Below are 27,158 nucleotides of genomic sequence, written 5' to 3' on the forward strand. Positions count from 1 at the left end.
GTGTGTGTGTGTGTGTGTTAGGAGAGGGAAGGACAGAAGGATGGAGGGGAGTCTGGAGTAGGAAGAGATAACAAGAGCGGGGACTTAGAGGTACAGAGGAAGAAGGTAATAGCCAGCAGGCAGGAAAGTAGCCTGGTGGGAAGCCGATGCCCTGGAGGTGATTTTTCAGTGACATTCGGACAAACCTGCAACCTCAGTTTATTTCCTACAGTCTGGGCTGTGAGTCCTCCTTAGGCAGGCACATTTATCACCGTTAGGACAAGGCGCTCTAGAAGAATTAGCAGTAGGGGCTGCGAGGGAAGGGATGTCTCCAGTGGAGGCCACTCTGCAGGGGAGGCTCCTGGGTGTTAATTGCTTCACGCAGCGGGGAGGAAGATTGTGCAGAACAAGGTGCCCATGCTGCCTGGGCACAGTGTTCCCTGGGGACAGTGGCATCAAAGCCTTGTCTCACCAACTCCGGCTTGTCCCATGGGGAGTCTGGGCTGGGGGTGGGGACAGTTCCAGCGGCTGTCCTGGCAGCTGTTAGCTTTGGTATTAAAGCTTCCCAGAAATCTTTGGGGGAAGATGCAAAAAGAGCACTTTTACCTGTTCTGGCACATGGGTGAGTTAAAAACAAAAACAACAAAAATAAAACAGCATCAGAAAATACACAAAACCAAAAACTAGCCCACTGAAGATGGACGGTTTGGATTCGATGAGCAGTAACAGCAGGGAGAAAGGTACTAATCTGTGGTCAGTAGTTCTGTTGGAATCTTTATTGAGCTTTTCCTCAGCTTTCCAAACGCTGTGCTGAGCCAGGCTTCTGTGCTTGAGTGCACACCTTGCCAAGGCTTTAAGGTTGTGTATTAATAAAGGGCTGACAGGGAGAGGAATGTGAGCTGAGCTTGTGTGATTAAGCCAAGGACAGGGCTTTGCCCTGCCGGGACCAGCAGGCCGAGCGGGATGGAGCAATGCTGTCTTAGTGTGGGTGAGCGTGGAGAGAGGAGTGTGCCCAGTTCACTAGACTGAGGTTTAGGTGCACGGGTGGGTAGGTGGGTGGAAGTGCTAGAGATGGAACCCATATGGGTTTGTGTCCAGCCCTGAGCCACAGCCCAGCCCTGGCCTGTTCTTAGTGGCAGTGCCGAGCTGTTTGATTGCTAACAATGCCTTCTCCCCTGCTATCACTGCACACCACCTTCAGTGGATCCTGCACTGTCTACGCCAACATGGCATGGCATCCCCTGGGTGCTGAGGTTCAATCCAGCTCTCTTCCCGGAACAGGAAAGAAAGTGTGTCCTCCACAGTGGCTAGGAGGCGGGCACGTCAGGGTACTTTTGATCTGTGGAGATGGGCCTGCATATGTACAGTACCACTGTTCCCAGTTGTATAGTTTTGGCTGACTCATGGGATGGAACTCCATGATCTGGAGCCTCACATCGGCATCTTGAAGACAGCTTGCCTGCCCGTCTCTGCTCTGGCTGTGCTGGGCTCATTGAGGGGTCATGAGGAAAGCACAGGCATGGGCCCGTCCCCAGACAAGATGCTCAGCTGCGTGACATCCACTTCCACAGCTGGGAGATCCGGAGATCCCTACAGTCTAAAGAGAGGGTGGGATGATTCTCAGGGGATGAGGAGAAGGATCGGGCTGGTCTGAGCAGACAAACTGACTGAGTGGCAGGCCATCCTAGACTAGGTGTAGGCACCTAGGTGCAGGTCAGAGTGACAGCAGGGAACCCCCTAGCGGCTTCCATGGCACGGGACTGCCATGTCTGTTCAGCACCTCCCAGCCCTGGCTCATGAGGAAGTCCTTCCTGGGGTCTGCCAAGCCAGGTTCTCAGAATGAAATGGGTCGGGATCTGTTTGGACTTCCAGTTCACTCAGTGCTTGCCGAACTCCCCATTTGCTAACTAGTGCTCCCTGAGAGGTGCTCCTCCGGGCCTGCTCTGGCAGTTTGTATTTTATCTGCAAGTCTAGGGCTACCTATCACCTTCACCGCCTTCCATCACAGGGACCCCCCCCCACTCCTAGTCCTATTATGGCACTCAGACTCTGATAGTTTGTATCTTTAGTGATTACCTCTGAGGCAGGCTGTGTGGTTGACATCTGTCTGTGAGGGTTTAACCCTCTCCCTGGGCTTGCAGACTTGAACCACAGAAAGGTACTCAGACCCTACAGGTGTAGCATATGGGCTCCTTCCCTCCTATATCCGGTCAGCACTAGCCTCGCAAGAACACATTGGTTCCAAGATACTATGTAAGTGGTTGTAGATAACCATAACTGAGCTGTTTGGGGTGGGAGGCTTCTGGCTTCCTGGAGGATTTTTGTGATCAGTGTGTGCACGCATGGGTTGGCAAGTGTGGACAGGTGTAAAGTTCTGAGCATCTCAGCCATTTCTCTCCAAGCCAAGGACCAACAGGAAGGAGGGAAGGTCTGAGAAACATAAGGAGTCATGGTGGGGAGATGAAGGGTGCCAGCGGAGAGAACAAGCTCAATGCTCCTGGCACCTAGCACAGAGCCTGTGCCACCCATCAGAAGGACCCTGCTATGTTTACCAAGGGAAGGGAGGAGGGAGCTGTACTTCTGTTTATCGCAGCGGTCAATGGCAGAGAGCCACCGTGCTGGACTCTGTGGCTGCTCAGGCTTGTGTGTGCTCCTTGCTTGCTGGTCTCACGTCCTCTGTTCCTCTCTCCTTCTCTTTTAGGGCTTTGAGGACCCCAAGGACAAGTGAGTAGTGTGTCCATTGTTTTTTTCCTCCTTCCCCCTTGGCTCATTCACGTGACAGATGTTCAGCCGTGGCTGGAGCAGTAGCCCAGGAGGCTGTGCTCGCCCCCGCATGGCTCCCTTAGGGAAATGCAGACCATGCACACCGGCAGCAGGGCTTGGATGTGCCCAGTATCTGGAGGGAACATCTTCTTCCTCCTCTTATGCTTCCCAGTTCTTACGAGTGCTAGAAACTATGCTCAAAGAACAGGTTCTACCTTGAGAAATTAGATTTTTAAATTCAGCACCATAAGCCTATTTCCCAAGAGTGTCCTACTCATGGCTCAAGTGGCAGATGAACCATAGTCCCTGTGGGAGGAGTTCCACCCACCTGTCCTAGCCTTAGCTCCAGGAAGAGGAGACAGCTACAGAGTAAAGAAAGAGGCTTACCTGTTTGAATAACAGCATCATCTTCAATAATACTCTACATTGCCAGCAAAGTCCTCTGAGCTTCAGGGACCTTCCGGTCATGTGCAGTTGTTAAGAACACAGCCTGGTCTCAGTCCCTGCTACCCCTTTCCAAGTTAGAGTTCACTGGGGGTCTGCCAGGTGTCTCTGGTCAGTCTAGATGGCCAAGCAGAGCTATCCACATGACAGCATCCCTGGGTGTCAGCTTGCCAATGTCTGCCCCGGGTTTTCCAGGAATGCACAGGAAAGTGCGAACCCAGAGGATGAAGTGGACGAGTTTCTGGGTCGGGCCATCGATGCCAGGAGCATCGACAGACTGCGATCTGAACACGTCCGCAAGTTCCTCCTGACCTTCAGGGAGCCTGACTTAGAGAAGAAGGTATGGATGGCATCAGGAGAGAGGGCCCTTGCCAGACCCAAGGCAGGGCATAGAGGGCAGCCCACAGGGTGACTTCCTCTCTCCTCCAGTGCCAGTGTCTTAATCTCTGATGCCACACCAGGACCCCAGGAGATGAGTTCTGGGGAGATTTCCATGGTTGGGAGGAATACATCTCGTTATTGCTGTGCCTCAATTTCCTTATCTGGGGATATTTAGCATATCAACATCAGGATCAGAGTGAAGAACAACTGAGTTCTGCCTGTATCAAACATATACAGTGGTGTCTACCACACAGGGAGTGTATTGTAAATGCTGTGCACATAATGATTACTATGATCATTGAGCCACCCAGTTTCCTGGGATCCATCAGGACCTCCAGGTGCTGCTTTAGAAGGGCCTCGAAGCTCCTTGTCCCACCTTAGGTTGTAATTGAAGAGCTCAGCAGGCCACCAGGCACCTCCCTTTGTCCTGTGTGTTCCTGTGCCCCCATCAGCCACTGCCAACATCAGGTGAGGCAGGCCTGACTAGTAAAGCAAAGTTATGGAAAGTGGGCCTGAGGGGTGTGTCCCTTCTAAGGTGAGCATTTGTGTGGCTAGATGGTGTCCTGGGAGGAGGTGAGACTGGGGGGTTGGGACCTTGAATAAGTCACCTGAGCTCCCCAAGGGAGAGTGAGTGCTGCCTGGACGTAGAAACCAAATCAGTCTGGGGACCACTGGGGACCACTCGGTGCCCTGTGAGAGTGGTGATGGTCTGCAGCAGTGGCCATTATAAAATATGTTGACTGTGGGCCAGCTGGCATAAAGTGTCTCATTAGCAGTCCCAAGTCTCTTGGTCACCGTCACATAAACTCCACCATAGGGGCATTTACCCTGGCTGCCCTCTGTGTAAGCCCAGCTCTGGTCTGCACGTGTCATGGAGGAGGGTGTCTTGGGCGATGGGTGTGTGGGATTGGCTGGACCGTCACAGGCAGTAGGAGGGTCTGGTGGAGCTCACCATGCATGTTTCTTCTCAGTATTCCAAGCAGGTGGATGACCGATTTGGTGCCTATGTGGCCTGCGCCTCGCTTGTTTTCCTCTTCATCTGCTTTGTCCAGATCACCATGGTGCCCCGGTAAGTATTCTTTCCTGCTCACACTCCCTCTTCTGGCTGCAGGACCGTCGGAGTGGGATGGGAACAGAGGAGGAAGTCTGCTAGCCTGCTCAGGCTGGGAGGCTGGCTTCTTAGTTTCCTCTGTGGATCTAGACAATCAGGGGTCCTGCCTCTGGGCTGGGGAGTGAATGCTTACACCTGGGTGAAGACCTCACTGGGCACTTCTCAGTTGCACAAGAGACTCCTTTCTATCTGTCACCTCCTGTCATACCTGCCTAAGTCACACAGAGCATCTGACACTCTGGCTCTGGCTTCCAGGTAACCTTTGACTCTTGCATATATATATATATATATATATATATATATATATATATATATATATATATATATATATGTGTGTGTGTGTGTGTGTGTGTGTGTGTGTGTATGTATATGTATACATACATACATACACACATGCATATATATTTTCAAAAGGTAATTTTTTTTTTTTTACTAGTGAGTGTAATTTCAAAGGAGGAGCTTCAAGGAAGGCTTTTCACAGAGAGGCCCACCCAAGCTTTGGGGAGAATTAACCATGTCACTAAGGACCACTGAGAGGCAGGCAGAGAGCTTTTGAAATGAGGTTTAAATGACGGCCATTCACAGGAGTCCCACCTAGGAGAGAAGTGTGTTGTCCTGTGTATGCGTGTGCATATGAGTATTCATGATGGGTATGTTTATATGTGTGCATTTTAATTCTTTACTGTGAAATCATTCAAGCACATGGAAGTCAACTCCCACCCCTAATATAGAACAGCAGTTAGTATTTTCCAGTATCTTTTTCATTTGCTTTTTTTCTGACTTTTAAAAATGAACTCTTATGGACATTTCTCCCCAATAAGCAATAGACAGCTGTTCTAAGGACATCTTCCTCCTTAAGCATAGCGGCTTCATATCAAACAAAACTAATGCATCTCCTCCTATCACCTGGTACCCCATCCATATCAAGTTTCCAAAACTATTCCCAGATACCTTCCTAGTTTACAGCCAGGGTTTGTCCTGGATCCGTCATTCCGTGTGGTTCAGCCGTCTATGCCATGCTTGATCTGAGGTGTCCTCCCTCCCAAACTTTATCTTTCTTTTTGAATGATTGTAGGTCCATAGAGAAACTGGAAAGTCACACGGTGAGCTTGCCCATGCCTCTTATGTATTTTCCCTAGTGTTGGCAGCCTCCTTCAGGGAGTCACAATGGTCACAGGCAAGCTCGCACAGTAACCATGCTCAGCCTGCAGACCATTGGGCCAATCCTCAGTTTCCCCTTGTACCCTTTTTCTGTTCCAGGAGCCACACTGCCTGGGATCCCCCTCTGCAGTTGGCTGTATCCATCTCCTTCTCCTTCCAGAGTTGGAGATAGTTCTGTAGCCTTGCTTGTCTCTTGTGAACTTGGCAAGACTAATGTGACCCTGCCAGGTGGTTTGTAGAGTTCGGGTGTGTCTGACGGTCTCCGTCTGGATTGAAGTTACTTCAGTGATGCTCCCAAGCATGGGGGAGGGGAGGGTATTCTTCCCCAGAGGAGGTACATGCTGTCCACTGGCCTTCTTTTAAAAGCTTGTTTTTTAAATTACATTTATTGTGTGTCTATTTATATGTGTGTGTACGCACTTGTGTGCGCACTTGAGTGTGTACACATGTGCATAAGCCACTGAAAGCATGTGGAGGTCAAAAGACAGCTTTCAGAGATTGGCTCTGTTCCTTCTACTATGTGGGTCCCAGGGATAGAGCTCCAGTGGTCAGGCTTGGTGGCAAGCACCTTTATCCACTGAGCCATCTTGCTTGCCCGACTTCTGCCTTCTTAACACCTTTGATTTTTATGGCATTTGTGTGTGAAGATACCCTTTATGTGTGTGTGTGTGTGTGGACTGTCAAAACACCTCAGGTGAAAACCAGATGCTGGGAGCTGGCTGCACCCGGGCTGGACAGCTCAGCCCATTCCTCCCATGGGGGCTGCTCAGAGCTGGTGGGGCTGTGGGTCCTGCCATTCGGCCCTAGTTTTTCTATGTTGACATGGAATAAGTAATAACGATGTGCATCAATGACTATCCCACTTTGTCCCATTGTGATTGACAATATCTGCCCATCCCGCACACAGTCTGCACAAGTCCCTTTGCCACAGGGCAGCAAGGCTCAGGGGTGGGGCCATGCCAGCTTCATTCCTGCCTGTGGCCACAGCTCCAGTTGGTCAGGGTGTTGACCCAGGTCATTCCACTTGTGCCCTCTAGGGAAGCCTTAATAGCCACTTTCAGGCTCTCTCTTTCCCTCTGGAGAACTCTCCCCTTGTTCTTGTTGAAGTCAGCCGAGCACTGCTTCTGTGGATGCCAGGAGCAGAGGCACTGTTGAACCCTCCTGGGTAGCAGGTGGTACCCCCCTCCACTAGCCCACAGCCTGACAACAATACCTGGCATCTCCAGGCCACCCCACCCACTACGGCCCTGTGGGTGTGCTACATCTGGCTGAGCTATGGCCGCAGGAGGGCAGTGGTTGGTTCTGGAAGGAAAGGCACCTGCAGCTCATCTGTCTGAGGCTTTCTGCCCTGCTCTCTCCTCAAGAAGACTAGGACACTTCCCTTGTTGAAATGCCTAAGAATCAGGCAAAATCTGAGCAAGAGTGGGAAAGGGACCCTGGCAATGGAAAGGGAGACTGGCAAGGTACACACATCACACTGTCTCAATGAAGAGTTGTCTGGGCTGCTGATGGAACAGCCATTTATCAGGCCCATTCTGGGCCCTGTTATTAACAGGTGATTTTTAAGATTGCTTCTCCCATGCTTCCTGCAGCACTGCTGTGAATAGCTAAGAGTCAAGCTGTTGATCCAGTATTCTCTGATTGCCTCCACTGGGTCCCGTGGGTAGCTGGTCCCCCAAGATGGTGGCCTGAGAGTGGGAGGAGCAGATGTGGACTGTATTGCAGCACAGTCCTGCATGGGCCCTCACTACAAGAGCTCTTCTTGGAGAACACTGGGAAGGACGGAGCAGTTGGGCGGCCCTGGGATCTGGGTCCTGGGACATGGCGGGTGTGGGCTTCCTACCAGGATGCATCTCCTTCTCACCCTTTCTCTCCCTTCCACCCCTAGCTCCCTGTTCATGCTGAGTTTCTACCTGTCGTGTTTCCTGCTGCTGGCCTTGGTGGTGTTTGTGTCTGTGATCTACGCCTGTGTGAAGGTGAGTCTCCCTCTCATGCCTCCCAGACGGCTTCCTCCCAGTGGCTGAGGCCATTGCTGAGGCCTGAGCATCACAGGGTACTGATCCACAACTCCAGCAAACCCAGCTGGAGACTAGGCTGTTCCTACAGCTGCCTCATTAACCCTTGTTAATCTCTGCAACAAGATTGCCATTGCTGTGTCAGTGTCAGATGGAACAAGAGGGCCGCTATCCAGAGCCTGAGACAGTGGATTGGTCAGTGAGCGTTCAGTAGAGAATGCATGTGGAGAAGGGTCACTGTCTGAAATTAGACAAGTCTAGAGAACACAGATAAGAGATACATATGACTCCATTGAGGCACAGTTTTAGAATGGCCACGTGGTGGACACCAAAGAGCCTGGCTTCCTGTTGTATGATTTATCTTGGTTTTCTCTTGGGCATACTTAGTCCTCTGTCTAGGCTGTATCTCTAGACAGTACTTGACCCCAGGCTATCCCCTTTCCCAGCAAGCCTTTGTCTCCTTCCATTATTTCCATCAGTGGGTAGTCAAAGACGCTCCATCCTCCAAAGTGGGCCCTTCACTAGTCTATTTGCTTAGCTGCCTCCTAGTCAAAAATCTTGGTGGAACATCTGTCAGGTCTAACAGGGACCTTAGGAATTATGTGTGAGGTAAAGGTGGGTCTGTCTTCCTGAGAGGATGGGGGGTGTCTCGCTGTATTGAAGGGCGGGTGCTGGCTCTCCTTCCTCAAGGCTGTGAGCCTCCTGCTCCCTGTTCAGTCAGTTCCTGCTTTGGCTGTGTAGTTGTCAAAGCCTCTTAGCCTGTTTGGTCCTAGTAGACAGCTTACTGTCTGAAACCATGGATATAACAGTAAGGCACCAAATTGTCCCAGGAACCAAAGGGGAAAGCAGCCCAACGCCCATCATCAGATGACAAGGCATAAATATGGCACTATGGTGAGGGACCAGTGTTCGAGCGCATGGGAGAGCCATGTCCTGTCACATGCTACAGTGTGGATGAGCCCTGGAGACAGTGCTGAGTGAGAGAAGCCAGGAGGCCCCATTCATATACTGTATCATTTCAAAAATGAAATTATCTGACAAATTTGTAAGTCAGAAAGTAGATTAGAGGTGGCAGAATGGGGAGTTGTGGCTCAGGGGGAAGTGTTTCTGTGCGCTCAGAGCGACGAAAGAATTCCGGAAATGGCAGCAGTAATGGTCACCCAATGTTGAGCCTGTAATAAACGCCACATTAAGAAGGCAAAATATGTCGTATTTTTTGCTACAACAATAAGAAAACATTACAGTTAGACTGAGCATTCTGGAACAGGTCTGTCATCTTAGCACCTGGGAGACTGCGGCAAGAGGACAGAATTCAAGACTAGTCTGAGCTATTTAGTGATAATAATCTGTCTTTAAAAAAAAAAAAGTCACAATAATATTTTAAAGCACACCACAGCTAAAATACTCTTAAAGTTTGTTTTTTCCCTAAATCTCAAAGAGATTATATTTTTGTGAGGGGACTTGCCTTTTAAAATGGCATTCATGTAGCCTGCCCTCATGCATGTGAATGTGGGCACCTTCAGAGGCCAGAAGCGGGCCATGGATTCCCTGGAGCTAAAGTTGCCTGTGGTTGTGAGCTGCCTTATGTGGCTGTTGGGAGCTGAATGTAGTTCCTCTGCACTTGTGTTGAGAAAACCCCACATCTCGTCAAGTCTGGAACCTGCTGCTCCGGGCTGGCGATCACAAGTCAGGTAGACAAGAGTCCTCACCTTGGTCCTGCTGCCTCCCTTTCTCTGGTCAGCCATCTTTTCCTCTTTTGTCCCCACTCTGTGAGGCAGAAGCCAATGGGAGCAACAATTCCATTACGAATTCTTTCCGCTTAATTCTTCTTCCTCCCTCATTTATATTTGTACAGTCTAAAAACAGACTGGGCACTAAGGTGTGTGAGAGGTGGCCAGGTATGGTGGTGTGTTCCTGTAATCTCAGATGAAAGTAAATGACTCAGGACTTCACAGCCATTCTAGGTTACACAGTGTGTTTGAGGCTAGCCTGAGCTATATGAGATCCTGTCCCAAAACAAAATGATGTAAAAGGCTATCCTTTCATTGGATAGATAGCAGGAAATATTGACTGCCCTTCCCTGAATGTGGACCATCTTATTACTGAGTCCCTGCAAGGCTGGCTGGGGTTGGAGGGAATAACAGTTACCATATCCCCTTGTCTGGTATTGATCGGCAGCTGAATGGACTGTAGCTCTTCTCTCTCTTTTCCCTTGAGAAGAATTCTCCTTTTACCAGAATGCATCAATTTCCCCCATCTGATTTCCAGAGTTTTTGAGAGGTCCCAGTGTTCTGATATGGCAATTCCGTGGTCACTCTGGGCACAGGCTCTTGTGAACAAGGGCCAGACAGCTGTGTTCAGCTTCTTTATTTCGTTGGCTTTCTCGTCTCCCACAAACAGCTCAGCTTCCGTCGCTAAATTGTCCACCCTTTGTCCTTCTTAACAAAAGATGCCCAAGGACGGGACTGAGTGCTTGGCCGCCTTCCCCGTGTGCCAGAATTCCCCGTCTCTGTGGGAAGGGCTCTGGCTGACCTTGGGTCACATCATCTTCCTGTTATCCACCTGATGCTGTACGCAGACAACCAGACTTCCTGGGAAGGTGGATTGAGTCCTGGGCCCAAGGTCTGCTCTCACTTCTCAGGATATCAGCGGCTTTCAGAGCCCCACAGCCCCAGACCTGCTTTTGGCTGCCACCATTACTGAGGGCAAATTGGCATGTAGCCCTCCTGCCTGCCCTTGGAATTCCCGCTATGTTTGGAGAAAACCATACTAGGTCCCTCTCCACTCTCTCAGATGCAGAGAATCTCAGTGTGTGTGTGTGTGGGGGCGGGGGGGGGGCGAGGCAAAGCAGTGAGAATCCAGCTACTTCTCCTGAGGTCAAAAATCCCTTCTCTGAACCCTGCGTGAGATAAGCCAGCCAGATCTTGGTCCCCTTCAGTGACAGCACACTTACTCACGTGTCTTGGGTGCAGCCCCTTCCCTGCTGTGCTGGCTCCAGCTGCTTTGTCAGACTCTTTGTAGTAGCATATCGTCTTAGGAAGCAGCCCGGGCCTGTGCGACGTGAGCTCCCTTCTCCACACTCCAATTGCCCTCTTTTCATATGGGGCTTCAGTGTAGCTTCGCTCAGAAGGCAACCTCAAAAATATGAATCCAGAATCTCCCCTGTCAAGAGGAAATGAAGAGACAAAGTGTGAAGCAAAGGAAAGGCCATCCAGAAACTGCTCTACCTAGGGATCCATCCCATCTGCAGACACCAAACCTAGACACTATTGCTGATGCCAAGAAGCGCTTACTGACAGGAGCCTGGTATAGCTCAGCGGACTACAGAGGCCAGTGGGAACGCTCAGCTACGCAACTGAGTCTTGTTGAGTTTTTTTTGTCAACACCATGCAAGCTAATTCACAGGGAAAGGGAACTACAATTGAGAAAATATGTCCATCATAATGGCCTGTAGGACAACCTGTCAAACATTTTCTTAATTAGTACCCAGCCCACTGTAGGCAGGACCAGCCCTGGACAGTTAGCTACTCCTGGATGGTATAAGACAGTGGGTTGAGGAAGCCATGGAGAGCAAGCCTGTAAGCAGTATTCCTCCATGGCCTCTGCTTCAGTTCCTGCCTTAGTTCCTGCCGCATTCAGTGAGGTCCTGCCCTGACAGTGACAGACTGTAGCTGTAAAATGAATGAAGCCCTTTATCCACAGGTTACTTCTTAAAGTACTTATCAAAGCAATAGAAACCTAACTGCAGCCTGGGAAATTCTTGGGCTATCACAGTCCCTAATCTAACTGCAACTTCCCTGAGGTTCAGGAGAGGTGGGCAGGGGGGCGGGACGATGGCAGCAGAAACAGACATGCCCATCTGTCCTCACTGGCCCGCCTTCCCAAACAGAGATGCCAACCAGGCACCAGGTGTGTGAGCCTGTGAGGGACATTCCTCATCCAAACCACTACATGTAACAGCTTACAAGGCATTCTCAAATGAGCCTCCCGGGCCTCTCTGTGAGACACCCTTCCCTACTCGCTGATAAGGGAGCTGAAGCTCAGAGACATTAACGCTGTCCCCAAAAGTTAGCACTGTCCCCAGGAATACACAGCCCCAAAGAGATGGAACAAGACCTGGAAAAAATGAAAGCTATATGAAGATATCAAGTCACATACCCAATGTTTCCCTTTATAAAGGTGGATGAACATGTAATTCGCTAATCTTTAGTGCATTGGTGTGCATGGCGACAGATGCGCTGACTCTGCGAGGTCGGCATGTTGTGAAAGAAACCTCACTGCTAACCACTAGTCCACTGAGGTTGCATGTTCTCCTCATCCCATATGAATGGGTTCATACAGTATGTTGCCTTTGAGACTGGCTTCTTTCACTTAACATAGTAGGTTCAAGCCTCCCCTCTCCCACGGCCTCCTGTCTTGCAGCTCAGTGCGTGCATGGTGTGGCCACAGCACATTTTGCTTACCACTTATTCGCTGATGGACATTTGAATACATGTCCATCTTCACCCTGTCATGAACAATGAAGCTGTGAACCTGGACATCCAAGTGTCTGCTCAAGTCCCCGCTTTCAGCAGTTTTGTGTATAAAACCAGAGGTGGAAATGTCAAATATGATATTTCGTCCCTAATTTCCAAGAAACCATCCCAGGATTTCCAGGACAGTAGCACTCACAGTTCCTGCAGTGACCCGTGTGTGTTCTGATCACCCTCTTACCTTTGTTAGCCCTTGCTTTGCTTTCTTGAAATTATTTTCTGCACACAATCTTTTAATTGATAAAATCTAACTTACCTGTTTTTCTTTCTTTCTTTTTCTTTTTTGGGGGTATGGGGTAGGTCGCTTCTGATGTCAGCTGTCAGCACTCAAGTGTTAGGTAACAGATAGATCTCATGGCCTGGCACACTCTGTCGAAATGCCCAGGGATGCTGAGGGCTTGTGGGATGCTGTGGATGGATACAGGCCTTTGCCCACTTTCCTTAACCAAAAGAATTAAGGTGCTCCTACAGACAGACAGACAGACAAACAGACAGCCTTCAGAGAAGGCGTGTGGCTTGCTCAGGGTCATACAGCACAGACAAACTCAGAGAACAAGCTTCCTGCCTCCCTTCCTTTCCCATACCCCTCAACTTCTCACCTCCTGCTTCCTTTTCTATGCCCCCACCTCCTGCCTCCTTTCCCATGCCCCTCCATGCCCCCGCCCTCTGTCCTTGGGGGTTTCCGAGGTCACTTGTACTCTTGGCAGCAGACAAGCCTCACCAGGAGGACTGAGGCAGTAAAGCTGGAGAAGCCCAGGTCACCTGCTTTACTTTGTCAACGTCTTTGTTAGCCTAGGTTACAGGGCAGACATGGAGGGTGTGGTCTAGGACACCAGTCAAGTGTGTCAGATGTGATGACAGAGCAGGCTGAGCAGGCTGTCATTTAACTACTAAGAGTACAGAAAGTCTTGGAGCAGACATGTGGCTTGTCTTACTGGGGACGATATAGGAGGAACTGGGTAAGCCAAACGTCAGCTCCTTGAGACCTTTATGCTGAAGAAGATGCTTGCCCAGTTCCCTCTTCAGGCCTCCCTCCCTCCTATTTCCACACTCCTCTGCCCCTCTGCAGAGCCTCTCTGAATCCCTTTCTCAGGAAGGTCTCGAGCCTCCCAATACCCCCATGGCTCCTCAATATCCACTGCTCCTCCCTGATTGGACCCCAAGGCCCAGGCTCCCACCACTGGTCAGGATAGCATCCTTCATTCTGCCCCAGTCAGCTGTGGATGGGGTCTGTTGACAGTCTCCCCTGGCCAATGCTGAGGCTCTGGCCATCTGAAGCCGAGGGCCTTAGAATGAGCATGGAGCTACACAGCCCTGGAGGGGTTCAGGAAAGTCTGGGGAGCTGTTCCAGGAACAGGGTGTGTCCTCTGAGCTCCATGGCTATCTGAGGAGTTCTAACTGTCTTCTGCTTTGTCTCTTCCTGCCCCAGCTCTTCCCCACTCCCCTGCAGACACTCTCCAGGAAGATAGTGCGATCCAAGAAGAACAGCACCCTGGTCGGGGTATTCACCATCACCCTGGTGTTCCTCTCGGCTTTTGTCAACATGGTGGGTCTCTCCATAGCCTCTCAGTGCTTCCTAACTCTGTGGGTTCAAACCAGTGGGGCCCCATGGCTGATGAGCATCTCCCTGGAAGTTCATGCCCCCCCCCCCTTAGGCTGGGGTCTAGTTCGATTTTCATTAGCATCTCTCCCAGGCTTTTAGTTCCTTGTTTTCATGCTAGAAGGAGCACAGGATGTCTCCAACACAGAATTAAATGGCCCCGCCTTTAGAAGGTGCCATCCCTGTAGCCAGAGCAAAGCTTTCCCTCCAGGCAATCTTCTTTCGTTTCTGTATTGTACAGTGCTGCTCCTGAGACAGGGTGGGTCTGGTACCACCCACCATCCTGTGGGATGGGCCTTGCTAGCTTGGCTTGTAGGGGCTGAGCAGCCTCAACACCCTCTTCCCTACCCTAGTTCATGTGCAACTCTAAGAACTTGGTGGGCTGCCTGGCAGAGGAGCACAACATCACGGTGAACCAGGTCAACGCATGCCATGTGATGGAGTCGGCCTTCAACTACAGCCTGGGCGACGAGCAGGGCTTCTGTGGCAGCCCCCAGCCCAACTGCAACTTCCCAGAGGTTCGAGAGATGGGGACAGGGTGTGGGGATGGCAGCAGAGGCAGGCAGACATTCCTGCCCCTCCTCACAGCTCTGGGCAACCCCAAGCAATGTCATAGCCCATAGAGACACCCTCTCCCAGCCCCTCCCACACCCAAGCAGCCTCCTTATTACACAGACGGTGTTCACAACATAGCTGGGGATTAGGGAGTACTTAAACCAGGTACTGGCTGGATGCTAGAGGCCTTCCCTCTACAGGATGGGTAGCTGGGACTGATACTAGATTACCTGGGAATGGTGGGATTATCTCCCACCTTCTCCTCTCTCAGATACAGGTGGTGCATGGCTTTAGGCTGCTCCAGAACCCATCTAATCACCAGGGACCTCCTTTACAGTACTTCAGTTGTCTTTTGAAAGCCCTGGGCTGCCTGCTCCTAGTCACTAACATCTGGCTGCAGCCCAGAGGCAGAGACATTGTGGAAACAGAGAGAGTGGAGAAAACTCAGAAATAATGGTGCTGAATGGAAAGAACCAAAAAAATAGATGCTAATGTCTGGAATTAGCAGCAGGAGGTCCCTTAGTTAGCAGAGGACAGAGGCACACATATCGGAAGAGACTTCTCCATGGTCATAGGACAGGGCCCTGGGGGTCTTTCCTGGGGAACCTGATTTGCAACCAATGTGTTTAGACTGCAGGAGCTCTCAGTCTTTAGGAGGTTGTCTCACACATGCCCTAAAGGAGTCTGGGCATACTATGCTGGTAAAACAGTGCCATGTCTGCAGTCATGTGTGTGAATAGTCACAGGAAGAGTGGAGTAAAGGTGGCACTTATTGTCACATCAGTTATAGGTGGGCTAGTTCAGGTGTACCCCCAGCTGGGAGAGTCCTGAAAACACTCGCAGGTTTTAGAACCATCACTGTCAGAGCTGTAGCTCAGGATGAGGCCTTTGTTCCCTGCAGTTACCTCTGGTGCCAGGCATAGCTCCATCAGCATCTGTGGATGGACATATAAGATTGGAAGCTTTGCTGATGGGGAAACTGAGGCCTAGAGAGGATGAGTCAGGCAGGTCAGCCTGAGCTTGGAGCTATGGCCGTGGCCTGTCTCACCTTCCCGGTCCACTTCAACCTGGAGCCCATCTCTAGCAGCTTCCTAGCCAGGCTGCTGACATCTCCTCTCACCTCCCGGCTGGCTACCATCAGCAGGAACATTCCCAAAACGTGCTCTCCCACCCCCCATTACCACTCCCCCACCAGGCCAGGGGAGGGTGGGGAGGGACCAGTAAGGGCAGGGGCAGAGCTGGGATCTGACATGACCCCCTCTCTCTGCAGTACTTCACCTACAGCGTGCTGCTCAGCCTGCTGGCCTGCTCCGTGTTCCTGCAGATCAGCTGCATCGGGAAGCTGGTGCTCATGCTGGCCATTGAGTTTATCTACGTGCTCATCGTGGAGGTGCCCGGCGTCACACTCTTCGACAACGCTGACCTTCTTGTCACCGCCAATGCCGTGTATGCAGCACCTTCTTTGCTCCCTGTCGTGGGTCTGGGGAGAATCCAGGGTGGCAGGTGTGGCAGGAACCAGGGTGACAGGTCCGGACAGCACAGGGAACGTACAAGGAAAATGTCTTCCGTCTCCCTAGGCCTGGTTCTGGAGCAGAGCACACGAGGGTCACAGGGTCTTGGGTCTTCCTTTCCTCCCTTCCCATTGTTAGTGACCAGGCCCCACTGCCTTTCTGCCTCTAGTTGGCTGGTCAGTGCTCACCTCACGCTTGGGGCTGATGAAGGCAAGGATTCTTTAGTTCAGCTTCAGTTCGCCTACTCAGGTGTTCATACATTTATCGGGGGTCCTGGGATGAGCAGATCCAGAACCAGGCAAGGACAATCAGAGAACAGGCAGCTCTCGTGACAAGGACAACACTTGAGAAAGTTAAGGCTGGACGTCAGAGTCAAACAAGAGTCATGGCAGTGTGGGCAGGTGACTGGAAGGCACTGCCATCAGGAATAGGCACTCAGAGCTGGCTTTGAACTCCTAATCCTTCTGCCTCCACCTGTCTGGGAGCCAACCTCATGGTTGATTTTTCTTTCCCTCCACTCCCCCTCTGAGCCTCTTCACTCCCACTGTTGACAGTGGAGGCAGGCAGTGGAGGCCTTTGTGTTGAGAGACCCTGGTTTGACTCTAGAAGTACTGTACAGTAGATACATGACGCAAGCCATGTGCATAATTTTTTCAGTAGCTGTAATTTAAAAGGCAAAGAAAGTATGGTAGCTTTTTATTATGGGGCTGGAGATCGAAAGCTGTTTGTACTAGACCGGTAAGTGCTGCACTACAGAACACCACCTCAGACCAAAGGTGCAATTAATTTTAATAACAATTGTGTATAACCACTATATCCAAGATAGGATCTATTGAACATAAATCGATTGTTAATTACTGTGAAACTATTTTACCTTTCCCCCAATCTATTCGTAGTATATTTAAATGCACAGTCTCTCTTAACGTAGTTCAAGGCCTAGTAGCCACACGTGGCCAGCAGTTGCCATCTGGGTTGGTGCAGCTGCAGGGCTCCCCTCTGCCCCTCCAGGGTTGCAGCATAGGACAGAGATGCACAGGGGGACAGGGTGGACATGGGAGGAGCAGACAGGGGCTAAGAACTGAACGGCCTTGGTCAGCGTGACCAGATGCTGGCTGAGGCACACTTTCTGCAAGCCTTGCTGCTCACAGTACCCTTGGATGAGGAGGGCTGGCAAGGCTGTAGCTAGGCAGTAGAACAGCTTTAGGGACACAGCAGAGGCTGGGAGTCAGGGGTGCCTGCAGGCTAAGCAGTCTCCCCAACTTTTCTTCACAGAGACTTCAGCAACAACGGGACCTCCCAGTGGTGAGTGGACCCTTCTGTGATGGGGCCCCACCTTCCCCATGGCAAATAGAATACGTGGGTAGCTACTCTTCTCAGGGAGGAGGGGCCTTGTGACAAGGTGAGTGGTGAAGGTGGCAGGAGCAGGTGAGGAGGCCTTCCCTGCAGGAGCGGAGCAGCACGCGGGGGCTGTAATCAGGCCATCCCTGGACTGTCTTCACTTCCATACTTGGAGATCTGAAGGCTCAATGACAGCATCATCAGGCTTAAGATTCACCCTCACGGATTGCTTTAAAGCATTTGGCCTCTACTCTTTCTAAGCTCTGAGCTCAATTTTCTAGACACAGAGATAGAGATGGAGCCTGCTTCCTTCCAAGTACGGGCCAATCACAGGCTCCGAGGCTAGCTCTGAAGGAGGGGAAGCCAGGCATCAGTCCCAACATTCAAGACTTGGGCTTTGTGCTATACAAGGAGCAAGTCTGGAATGAGCGTTTTCTGTGAGCCTGTGTCCGATGAACAGGAATGGCTGTACAGTCACAGCCTCCATGTGGGGAGGCCTACTCTGTGCCAGGCGCATCACGGAGCACACTATATAGCAACTTTCTCTTCCCCAGTGTCTGGAAATGGGATCACCCCCATTTTAGCAGTACTCAGAGACAGGGTCATTAGGCTGGCCTGGTTCCCTTGACCCTGAACTACTACTGCTGATCTATAGGAGAGGTTCACAACCTAACATGACCAGATGGGCTTACCCAGTGACAAGAATGTAAGGTACTAGGGTAGGAAAACTGCTGTCCCCACTGCTGGAAGGCTTCCTGAAGGAAGCGCCTCTAGCAGCTTGTACAGGAGGAGGTGGGGGAAGGGGGCTGCAGTGAGAGGAAGAAAGCTCGAGTCTTTGGAGCCCACCGAGTACCAGGGTGAGCTCAAGCCTGCTTGCCTCTCACTGACAGCCCTGAGCATGCGACCAAGGTGGCGCTGAAGGTGGTGACGCCCATCATCATCTCTGTCTTCGTGCTGGCTCTGTATCTGCATGCCCAGCAGGTGGAGTCCACTGCTCGCCTTGACTTCCTCTGGAAACTGCAGGTGGGTGGCCCTGTACTAGAGTTGCACAGGGAAAGCGGCTACCTCACAGCACTTACTAGATAGACCCTTGGGCGTCCTGGTTTTGGTCTCATCTCATCTGACTGCTGCCCAGTGCCAGGAGGAGGAGCCCAAGAAAACATACTAGAGAAAGCTGGCTTCCAGGCTGGCTGCCTAGACCTGATTCCAGCCCCTCCCGTGGCTTAGCCCAAGTCTAGCCTCCTTGGCTCTCCTGGCTTTTCTCCTATTTCCAGACCATAGCAGGCTACTTCTGCCTTAGACTTCTTAAAGTCAAGACTCAAGCTTGGTGGCTGGGACAGGAGACCCTGCTTTTTGTTGGGTGCTGCATGCAGGTGGCCATCTGTGTGTTCCTTCTGAAGAGTATATACCATGGGATCTGGCTGTCAGGTCCTTGATGGAGGTGCCCTGAGGTTAGGAGAGCAGGAGCACTGCCATCTGCTTCCCCTGGGGAATGCCCCTCCTGAAGTCCTTCCTAGCTCTCAGTGAGCTGAGGATTACCTGTCATCCTTCTTCTTTGAGGAAGTCCCCAGGTTAGACCAGGCTCTGTGGGACCTAGAGCCTATGTCCTTCCATCTCTGCCCAAATTTCCACCTCTGTCTTCCTCCATGTGTCTTCAGTGGGCTTCTCCCAAGATGGTTGCCACTGGCTGTGGCTCAAGTCTCAAAGGCTTCAAGAAGAGCTAGCCTGCTGCTAGCCTCTGCTGGGTGAGCTCAACTCCAGTCAGTGGGAAAGCCTGGGATCTAGAAAGGGTCGAAAGCCATGGTCCTGTGAGAGCTGAGGCCTCCCAGCTCCAGCAGGTCTGACCCTTCCAGACTGAGTGGTGATCCTTGTCTCTCCATGGTAACAGGAAGGACTGTGTTGGGGACTGGGACAAGGCTTCTGTTCCTATGGCCTGAGGCGCTGCATAAACTCAAACCATTGCCAGCTCCTCCTCCTCCTTTGTCACCACAGGGCCCTTCCACTCTGTCCTGCCTGAGCACAGGGACAACAGATTATCTTTTCATGGGAAATCCTCCTCGCCACACCCGTAGTGCCCCTTCCGTGCTTTTAGGGTTTGGTGTGTGTGCGCACGTGTGTGTGTGTGTGTGTGTGTGTGTGTGTGTGTGTGTGCGCATGTGCACATATGAGTGTGTATATGTGCGAGTGTGTGTAAGAGAGACAGACAGAGAGGGAGAAAGGGAGAGAGAGAGTGAGTGTGTGTGTGTGTGTGTATGTGGGTGCGTAAGTATCTGTGAGCACATGGGGACCATTGAGCTCCAGAGATCCACTTTCCCTCACCTCCCAGGTGCTAGGATTAAAAGCCAACCCCACCATGCTTGGCTTTAAAAACAACCAATTAACCAAGCAACAACAATAAAAACATGGGTTCTGGGGATGGAACTCAAGTCACTGTGGTTACGAGGTAAGCACTTTAGGACTGAGCTCTCTTCCCAGCCCCGGGCAAGTTTTAATGCACAATGCTCAGCCTACAGAAGAGCTGCAAGAAGCACACGCTGAGATCCCGCAGTCCCATCCTCTGCTTTGGTTTTACGCTCCATCCCATGTATTCTTTCTGGCATGTGTCCATCGGCTGTGGATACTCCAACGTCTGTCTTTCAAGCCCAGCCTTCAGTACCCCCTGCACCCTTCCTACCAGAACTCACCGTGGCACTCTGGCTTTTCTCATCTTAGTCTGAACTAGTTGTAGAGATCTTGTTAGTCCATGCTCTTGGGCAGGCATGGGCCATGTGTTTCTAGAAGAGACCTTGGAGAGGTGCTGGGCTTGTCACCCTAGCAGCTCAGCTCCTTCTCCCTCCTGTCCTCATCCCACCATAGTGTTGACCCTGATCACTTTCAGGAACTGCCCTTGGCCAAGCTTCTCCCCTACGTATGCCTTTCAATAAGATGCCACAACAGTTTTCTGGTCCTTATTAAACCCTCACTTCTGGCCTCTGCATCCATCAATTCTTTCCTGTGTCTGCTCACATAAAGATGCCAATCTTTAGCTTGGCATGACGGCACATGCCTGCAATCCCAGTAGTTGGGAGGCAGAAACAGGAGGGATGCTGCAGGTTTGAGGCCAGCCTAGTCTATATAGCAAGTACCAAACCAGCCAGGGCTACATGACAGCATATGTTCTCAAACTGCCCCCACTTGCCAAAGAGAAATATCAGCTGTGATGTTCCCTGTCTGTCCGGCCTTCTCTTTAGGTGGCATTATACTGTAAGGAGGAGTCCCTGGCCATTAATCAGTTTCTTTGTCTATTCTTCTATACTGTTACCCATTCACAGTCCTGAAGCCCATTGAGTATGACCCACCCTGGCTATTTCTTTTCATGCTCACATCACTGTAGGTTTGGCTCATACACATTTAGTCAAGCTGGTGGCTGTCACTGAATACATCACCACCATTCTTTGAGCATCCCAAGCACAACACAATGGTACATAGCTTTCCGGCCACTTCTCCTGGCTTTAAGCCAGGATTCTGACTCCTTCAAGGATCTCTGGCTCTCCCTAAGTGGAGAATGTTTAGAAGCTGAGATCTGAGCACTCGGGGGCTCATCCAGTCATCTGTGGGTACAGCTAGGAAATGTGTATCAGTGGATATGGACATGGAGAGAACCTCTGCGTGCATGCACATTGATGTGTCTACACCACTTCAGTTGTTTACAGCTTTTAAATTATGAGCTCCGTCCAGAACCCTTCTCTCTGACCTAATGCCTCTAGCTTCTTTCAAGACTCTGTGCTTGGCTGTACTACCCTGGCAGCAAGAAACCCACCTCCCCTCATCTTTCCTAGTGGCTTATGAGCTTGGTAGTAATAGCCCCGCCTCCCCTCAAGATCCCTTTTCTGTCCTTCCCCTCAGTCCCTCTGTTCCCTTGTCATCAGCCTCTCTCCATCCTCTTCAGAGTGGTCATTTTGTTTCCTCAGCTTCTGAGAGCTATGGCCTGGGTATTGACTCCAGTGTCCCCTGCTCATGTGAGTAGAGTGGCTGGTCCCTGTCACCAGACCACGTCTTCTTCTTTCCATTGAAGCTGACCAGCAGGCTTATGATGCTTGCAGGTCTGTCTCCTGTTCTTCTGGGCCTTGGGGGAACTGGGAGGACAAGAGCCAGCAGATAACAGAAACGTGTAAGCAGGCCTTGCAAGGAATAAGTAGTTGTCATTCCCCACCATTCCGCTGCCCTTTTGTGCTGAGAACAGGCCCAGAGGCAGGAATACAGGTGGCTCTATTCATGGGGAGAGACATGGTCAAAGTTCCCATCTCAGTCAGAAGGCTGAAGGCTAGGAGGGAAACTGGTGCACACCATTGGACTTGCCTGGCCACTCAGGGTGGCAGGAGAAGGGTGGAGGTGTGCAGAGGTCCCTAGGTCTCAGTGTAACCTGAGTTCTCCACACCTCCGGTGGTTCTAAGAGTCACTCAGCTGTGAAGATGAGATCTTCTTGCCTGGTGTTCCCAGGCCTCTTGACTTGGGACTCTCCATCCCCTCTGGGTTCAGATCCTACAGCCTTGGGAAGGTCTGCTAGCTCCTTCCCTTGGACAGAGACAGTGGTTGGGTTTTTAAACCATCCCTGCTAGTGATACTTTCTCTGCCTGCCAGGCCACATAGCCATTCCCAAGAAGGGGACTCTTTTGTCTGCCATCAAGAGTGGAGGACCCAGATGACTCCACACTCTAATCTATATATGTCACTCTGGTCAAGTGGCTCCTTACCACACCTCTGTGCATAACTGCCTCTCTGTGTCAGCCTCACATGGGCCACCATTACCCTCATTCGTGAGCTTAGCATTGGAAGATAAGTGGCCCCAAACTCCATCTGCAGACCCAGGACCCAAACTGGGGAACCGAACTCAGTAAGGTGATATGCCCTCCTCATCCTGGCTGACATCATTCCTGCTAGCCTTGGCTGGTGCCAGAACCAGTCTCCTCTGATGGGAAGCAGACATGGCAGGACCTGGGCCAAGTTCCTGAGGGACCAGTCCAGTAGAGTTGTTCTGGCAAGCTGCTTTTCTGATCGCATTTCCTAATCTTGAGAAAATGCAGGGTTGGGGCGTGGTGGCGGCTGTTTGGGGTGTGGATTTGGATCACTGCTCTTCTTGGCTGCCAGTTCATCTAGGGAAGACCTGCACTCCCTCTTTGTTCCCATCCTCCATGTGTGTTCTTTGCCAGAGGCAATGGGATTGTCACCCACTCCTGTCTCTTCCCATGGTCAGGCATGGTGTTTAGAGAACATTTAGAAGCAGACAGCTGTGAGGAGAGGCAGCTGGCACTTGTTGGCACCCTGAGTGTTTCAGGAGCATTTTGATCTCCTCTCACTGGGCTTTCTGTCCCCAGGCCACAGAAGAGAAGGAGGAGATGGAGGAGCTGCAGGCCTACAACCGGCGCCTGCTGCACAACATTCTGCCCAAGGACGTGGCTGCCCACTTCCTGGCCCGGGAACGGCGCAATGATGAGCTGTACTACCAATCGTGCGAGTGTGTGGCTGTCATGTTTGCCTCCATTGCCAACTTCTCCGAATTCTATGTGGAGCTAGAGGCCAACAATGAGGGCGTCGAGTGCCTACGGCTGCTCAATGAGATCATTGCAGACTTCGATGAGGTGCTCCTGGGAACCACCCCTACATGTCCCCCCTGTCCCCTTTCTCCATTTGCCAGAGGCTCTGATGGCAGGAGCCTGGCTATCTTCCAGGTGCCATCATGGCTCCTGGCACCATTTACAATGAAACAACTGAGGCCTTACACCTTAAGTGTCCTGCCTAAGGTCACCATGCTGACATGTGGGGGCTAGTGCTTCTGCCTGCTCTTTGAACATGAGCCACTGTGGCCCCAAGGCAGAGAGCCTATTTTCTGTCAAGGGCTTTGAGAGCAGGAAGAGCCTGGGCAAAGGAAGAAGGCAGGCAAGGAAATAAACCATTGTTCCATGTATTCCTTAATTAAACCCTTTCTGAGTGCCCAGCGTGTGCAGGCCAACAGGGAAGGCTTCATTGTGTCAGGAGTGGGGTACAATCCAGAGGGATGGATATGTAGTACTTGAAGGTCTACTGCCCTAGGGCATCCAAATGACTAGAATTGGGTGAAGGTGTCTGTGAGCCTTCCAGAAGCCCTGGGATAGAAAAATTAGGTGACTTGCTAGATAATACTGGGAAGATTTTCATGGGTGGAGGAATGTCAGACCTGGTAGTGATTAGAGACCTTGTTCTCCAGGGCTCTTGGTACAGGGATAAGTTGATAGGCCATAAGCCCTATCTAATGGAGTGGTGTTGTGAAGGCCCAGCTTTGCCACAAAGCCTTGGGCACCTCACTGTAAATTGACACCCCAGCTGTGTGAGGAGGGGACCCACAAAACCAGGCTTCTGTGCTTCCTTCCACCTCTCCATCCTACCTGTGACCTTCAGTGACCTAGTTGGGTGGTGACTTTGGTCTGAACCCCTTCTGTCTAGATCATCAGTGAGGATCGGTTCAGGCAGCTGGAAAAGATCAAGACCATAGGCAGCACCTACATGGCTGCCTCTGGCCTCAATGACTCCACCTATGACAAGGCAGGCAAGACCCACATCAAGGCTCTTGCAGACTTCGCTATGAAGCTGATGGACCAAATGAAGTACATCAATGAGCACTCCTTCAACAACTTCCAGATGAAGATTGGTGAGAGGGCCTGGGGGTGGGCTCTTCCATGCCCCGCCCCTATCTGTGGTCTGTCTAATGGCAGAAAGCAAGTCTTACTGCACACTCATTCAGTAAAAATGAAAAGCAGTTAAACTAAATACTTCTACATTTTTATACAAAATGTACGTATTAGCATAACTGCACCTTTTTAAACATTTTGAACAGATACTCGGTTAGCAAAATGAGTAAAGTAGAATGCTTTATGCAAATGACCAGCCAATACTGAGCGTGGTTTTATCTCAGCTCGTTCTGGCATTGTGAGATAGCAACTCTTGCCGGTCTTCCTGTCTCGGCCTCCCAAGTGTTGAGATTATGGAGGTGAACCACAGTATATGGCGTGGCTTAGCTTTTAAAGCAGAGCAATTCTTTAAGAGTATTTCTTGTGTGTATGAGTCCTGTCACATACATGTTTATGCATCAAGTGCATGCCCGTTGCCTGCAGAATCTGGAAGAGGCTGTCAGGTCCCTGGAACTGGAGTTACAAATGGTTGGGTGTTGGGAACTGAACTCAGGTCCTCTAGAACAACAGCCAGTGCTATTTATCTCTGTAGCCCCTCAAGCAGGGTAATCTTAAAGCCAAGTGGACAAGGTACCACTGAGTTCCCTGTGTGAGCCTGAAGCAACACTCTGAAAGCTGGTGGTCCACACACACACACGTGTAGGCAGTAGGGAGGGGGTGGCGTGTCAGGCTTCACTTGACTGCATCTCATGGCTTTGTCTCCAGTACTGACGATTGAACCCAGCATCTCTCAGGTTTTTTTCAGACAAATGCTCTACCAACTGAGTTATACCTTTGGGCTCCGTCTTTGGTAAAGGGAGCTTATTTATGCTTGTGTGTATGTGTATGCATGCATGTGGAGGTCAGAGGACAATGTTCAGGAATCTGTTCTCTCCTTTCTCCACCATGTAAGGTCCTGGAGATTGAGCTCAGGTTGCCAGGCTTAGTAGTAAGCCACCTTTGCTGGCTAAGCCCTATTGCCAGTCCTAACCATTTGCTCCAACTCTGCAAAAGTAGAAAGAACAGTGCAGAGAGAGCGCACACCCGTCCTGGAGCTCACACTCTCCCCAGCCCCTAGCCCTGCCCCTGCTCCCATCCGCAGCTCTGAGTGCTCTCTTCCAGAAGGCACGGGTCTATTCTGCAGCATGTTTGCCTTCACCTTGTCCCTGCTCTGTCACAACAGCAGTTCATTTGCTAAAGGAATGGAGTCGAGGGCAGTCTCCCTTCTCTGGAGGTTTGTAGTGGTGGAAAATGTTTTCTAAAAGAGCAAGGCCTTTGTTCTAGTCAAAAGTTTTATGCATTATCAACTCCCCGACTATGGCTCAAGTCATAAATGATTCAGATGTCTTTTTTTTTTTTTAAGTAACAGTAATTCACAAAAATACTGGCATTTCAATTCTCAAAATTAGCACATTAGATTGAAATATTACATCACTTAAAAACAATATTGTGATCATTAATGTCCCCAGGAGATATTTTGTTCTGGCCTAAGTGTCGGGAATCAGGCTGTCCCTGAACAGGCTGCTTATTTTGTCCTCTGGGCACAGTGGTTTGTGGGTTGGACTTGGCTGCTGGAGGCCAGGCATCCGCTGTAGCCCACACATGCAGCTTGTGCCTCTGCCCTTATTTTCATGTAATGTTGCCCCACTTGCCATGCTACAGTCCACTGTATTCTCCTGGTAACCTGTCTCAACAACTGGACTGGACCAGACTGGGGATGGAATGACAGACTCTACCAGCAGGACTGGACCAGACTGGGGATGGAATGACAGACTCTACCAGCAGGCAACTAAGCAGTCTTGGTAGCATGGTCTCTGGAATAGAAGCCATCTGAGCTCAGTCTGGTCAGCGATAGGGTCAGTCTAGCATAGAAATAGCATGTGAGCTTAAAAGGCCACATGTGCTGTGATGGGACTTGGAAATGGACAAGACTGGGACAAGGGAATGGGCCAGGTACTAGGAAGAGGAAGTGTGAGGAAGGGAGATGGAGTGAGTTTGTGCTGTCCTCTGAGTTGGTGCTGAAATAAGTTATTAAGAGGGAAGGATAAGAAAAAGCATTGGGCAGCTAGAGATGGCTCAGTGGTTAAAGAATGCTTACAAAGTACCCAGGTTTGATTTCCAGCACCCAAGCCCAACGAGTCACCCTTAAATCCAGCTCCAGTGTTGAGTTACCCTCATCTAGCCTTTGCAGGCATCCTCATGTGCATGTACCATATGCTCACAGAGATACTTGAATCAAATACATGTAAAAAGAAAGGTATTGGGCTATACTAGATGTCCCTGGAGACCTTGACAAGGGTACACACGGCAAGGGACTTAAGGGTTGAGATAAGGACACACACAGTACCAGTGATGTGCATACACATCCTTGCTTTCTTGAACTATGGATAGTGCAGAAACATGTGAGACTCAGAGATTAAGCTTAGCCTCAGTCCAGCAGGAATTGGGAGCACCCACAATGTGCCAAAAAATAGCAAGCAATGTATTTGTGTCTTAAGCTGATGAGTATGGCTGATTTCTGTCCACACAGGGCTCAACATTGGACCTGTAGTGGCTGGAGTCATTGGGGCTCGCAAGCCTCAGTATGACATCTGGGGCAATACAGTGAATGTGGCCAGCCGTATGGACAGCACTGGGGTGCCTGACCGCATCCAGGTGAGTGCAAGCACAGCTACCATTCACGACAGTCACAAGAAGGGCCTGTCACCCTGGTGCTAGGGGGCTTTTGCTGCAGACCACACAGAGTTCACAGTTAAAGTTTCTCTTCGGATTCAAGGGTGAATTCAAGGGTGAAGTGGCAGTCAGGGAAAACATCTGAGTTTTGGTAAACAGGATTGGGTCAGACCTTCAGTACCTTGGACAGAGCCCCAGGCCTATGCAGACCCTCTACTGTGCACAGAAGGAATCAGTGGGGCAGGCCCCACTCACTAAGAGTGCTAACGAGAAGCCTAAGCTTCGCCAATTCAGGTATACAGGAGGCTACAGACAGCTGTAGGGAGCAAGTCTTTACCCAGTAGGACTTGCAGTTCTCCTGGGCTGGTGAGGCTGCCGGTGTCTTTAGAGCTCCACCATCCAAGAACAATGG

General features: G+C 50.8%; 1 protein-coding gene across 1 annotated transcript in view; it reads left to right on the forward strand.

Annotated features, from left to right (window-relative positions):
* The window catches only part of Adcy5 (adenylate cyclase 5), a 151,817-nt gene that overhangs the window by 121,748 nt on the left and 2,911 nt on the right, over positions 1-27,158 (forward strand). The window contains exons 9-20 of the mRNA XM_021184630.2: positions 2,681-2,703; positions 3,382-3,526; positions 4,539-4,636; positions 7,728-7,815; positions 13,816-13,932; positions 14,340-14,504; positions 15,812-15,987; positions 17,325-17,354; positions 18,281-18,413; positions 22,745-23,008; positions 23,850-24,054; positions 26,604-26,728. Of these exons, the coding sequence (XP_021040289.1) occupies positions 2,681-2,703; positions 3,382-3,526; positions 4,539-4,636; positions 7,728-7,815; positions 13,816-13,932; positions 14,340-14,504; positions 15,812-15,987; positions 17,325-17,354; positions 18,281-18,413; positions 22,745-23,008; positions 23,850-24,054; positions 26,604-26,728 (1,569 nt within the window). The remainder of the gene's footprint in view (positions 1-2,680; positions 2,704-3,381; positions 3,527-4,538; positions 4,637-7,727; positions 7,816-13,815; positions 13,933-14,339; positions 14,505-15,811; positions 15,988-17,324; positions 17,355-18,280; positions 18,414-22,744; positions 23,009-23,849; positions 24,055-26,603; positions 26,729-27,158) is intronic.

Source organism: Mus caroli, chromosome 16, assembly GCF_900094665.2.
Source record: "Mus caroli chromosome 16, CAROLI_EIJ_v1.1, whole genome shotgun sequence".
NCBI lineage: Eukaryota > Metazoa > Chordata > Mammalia > Rodentia > Muridae > Mus > Mus caroli.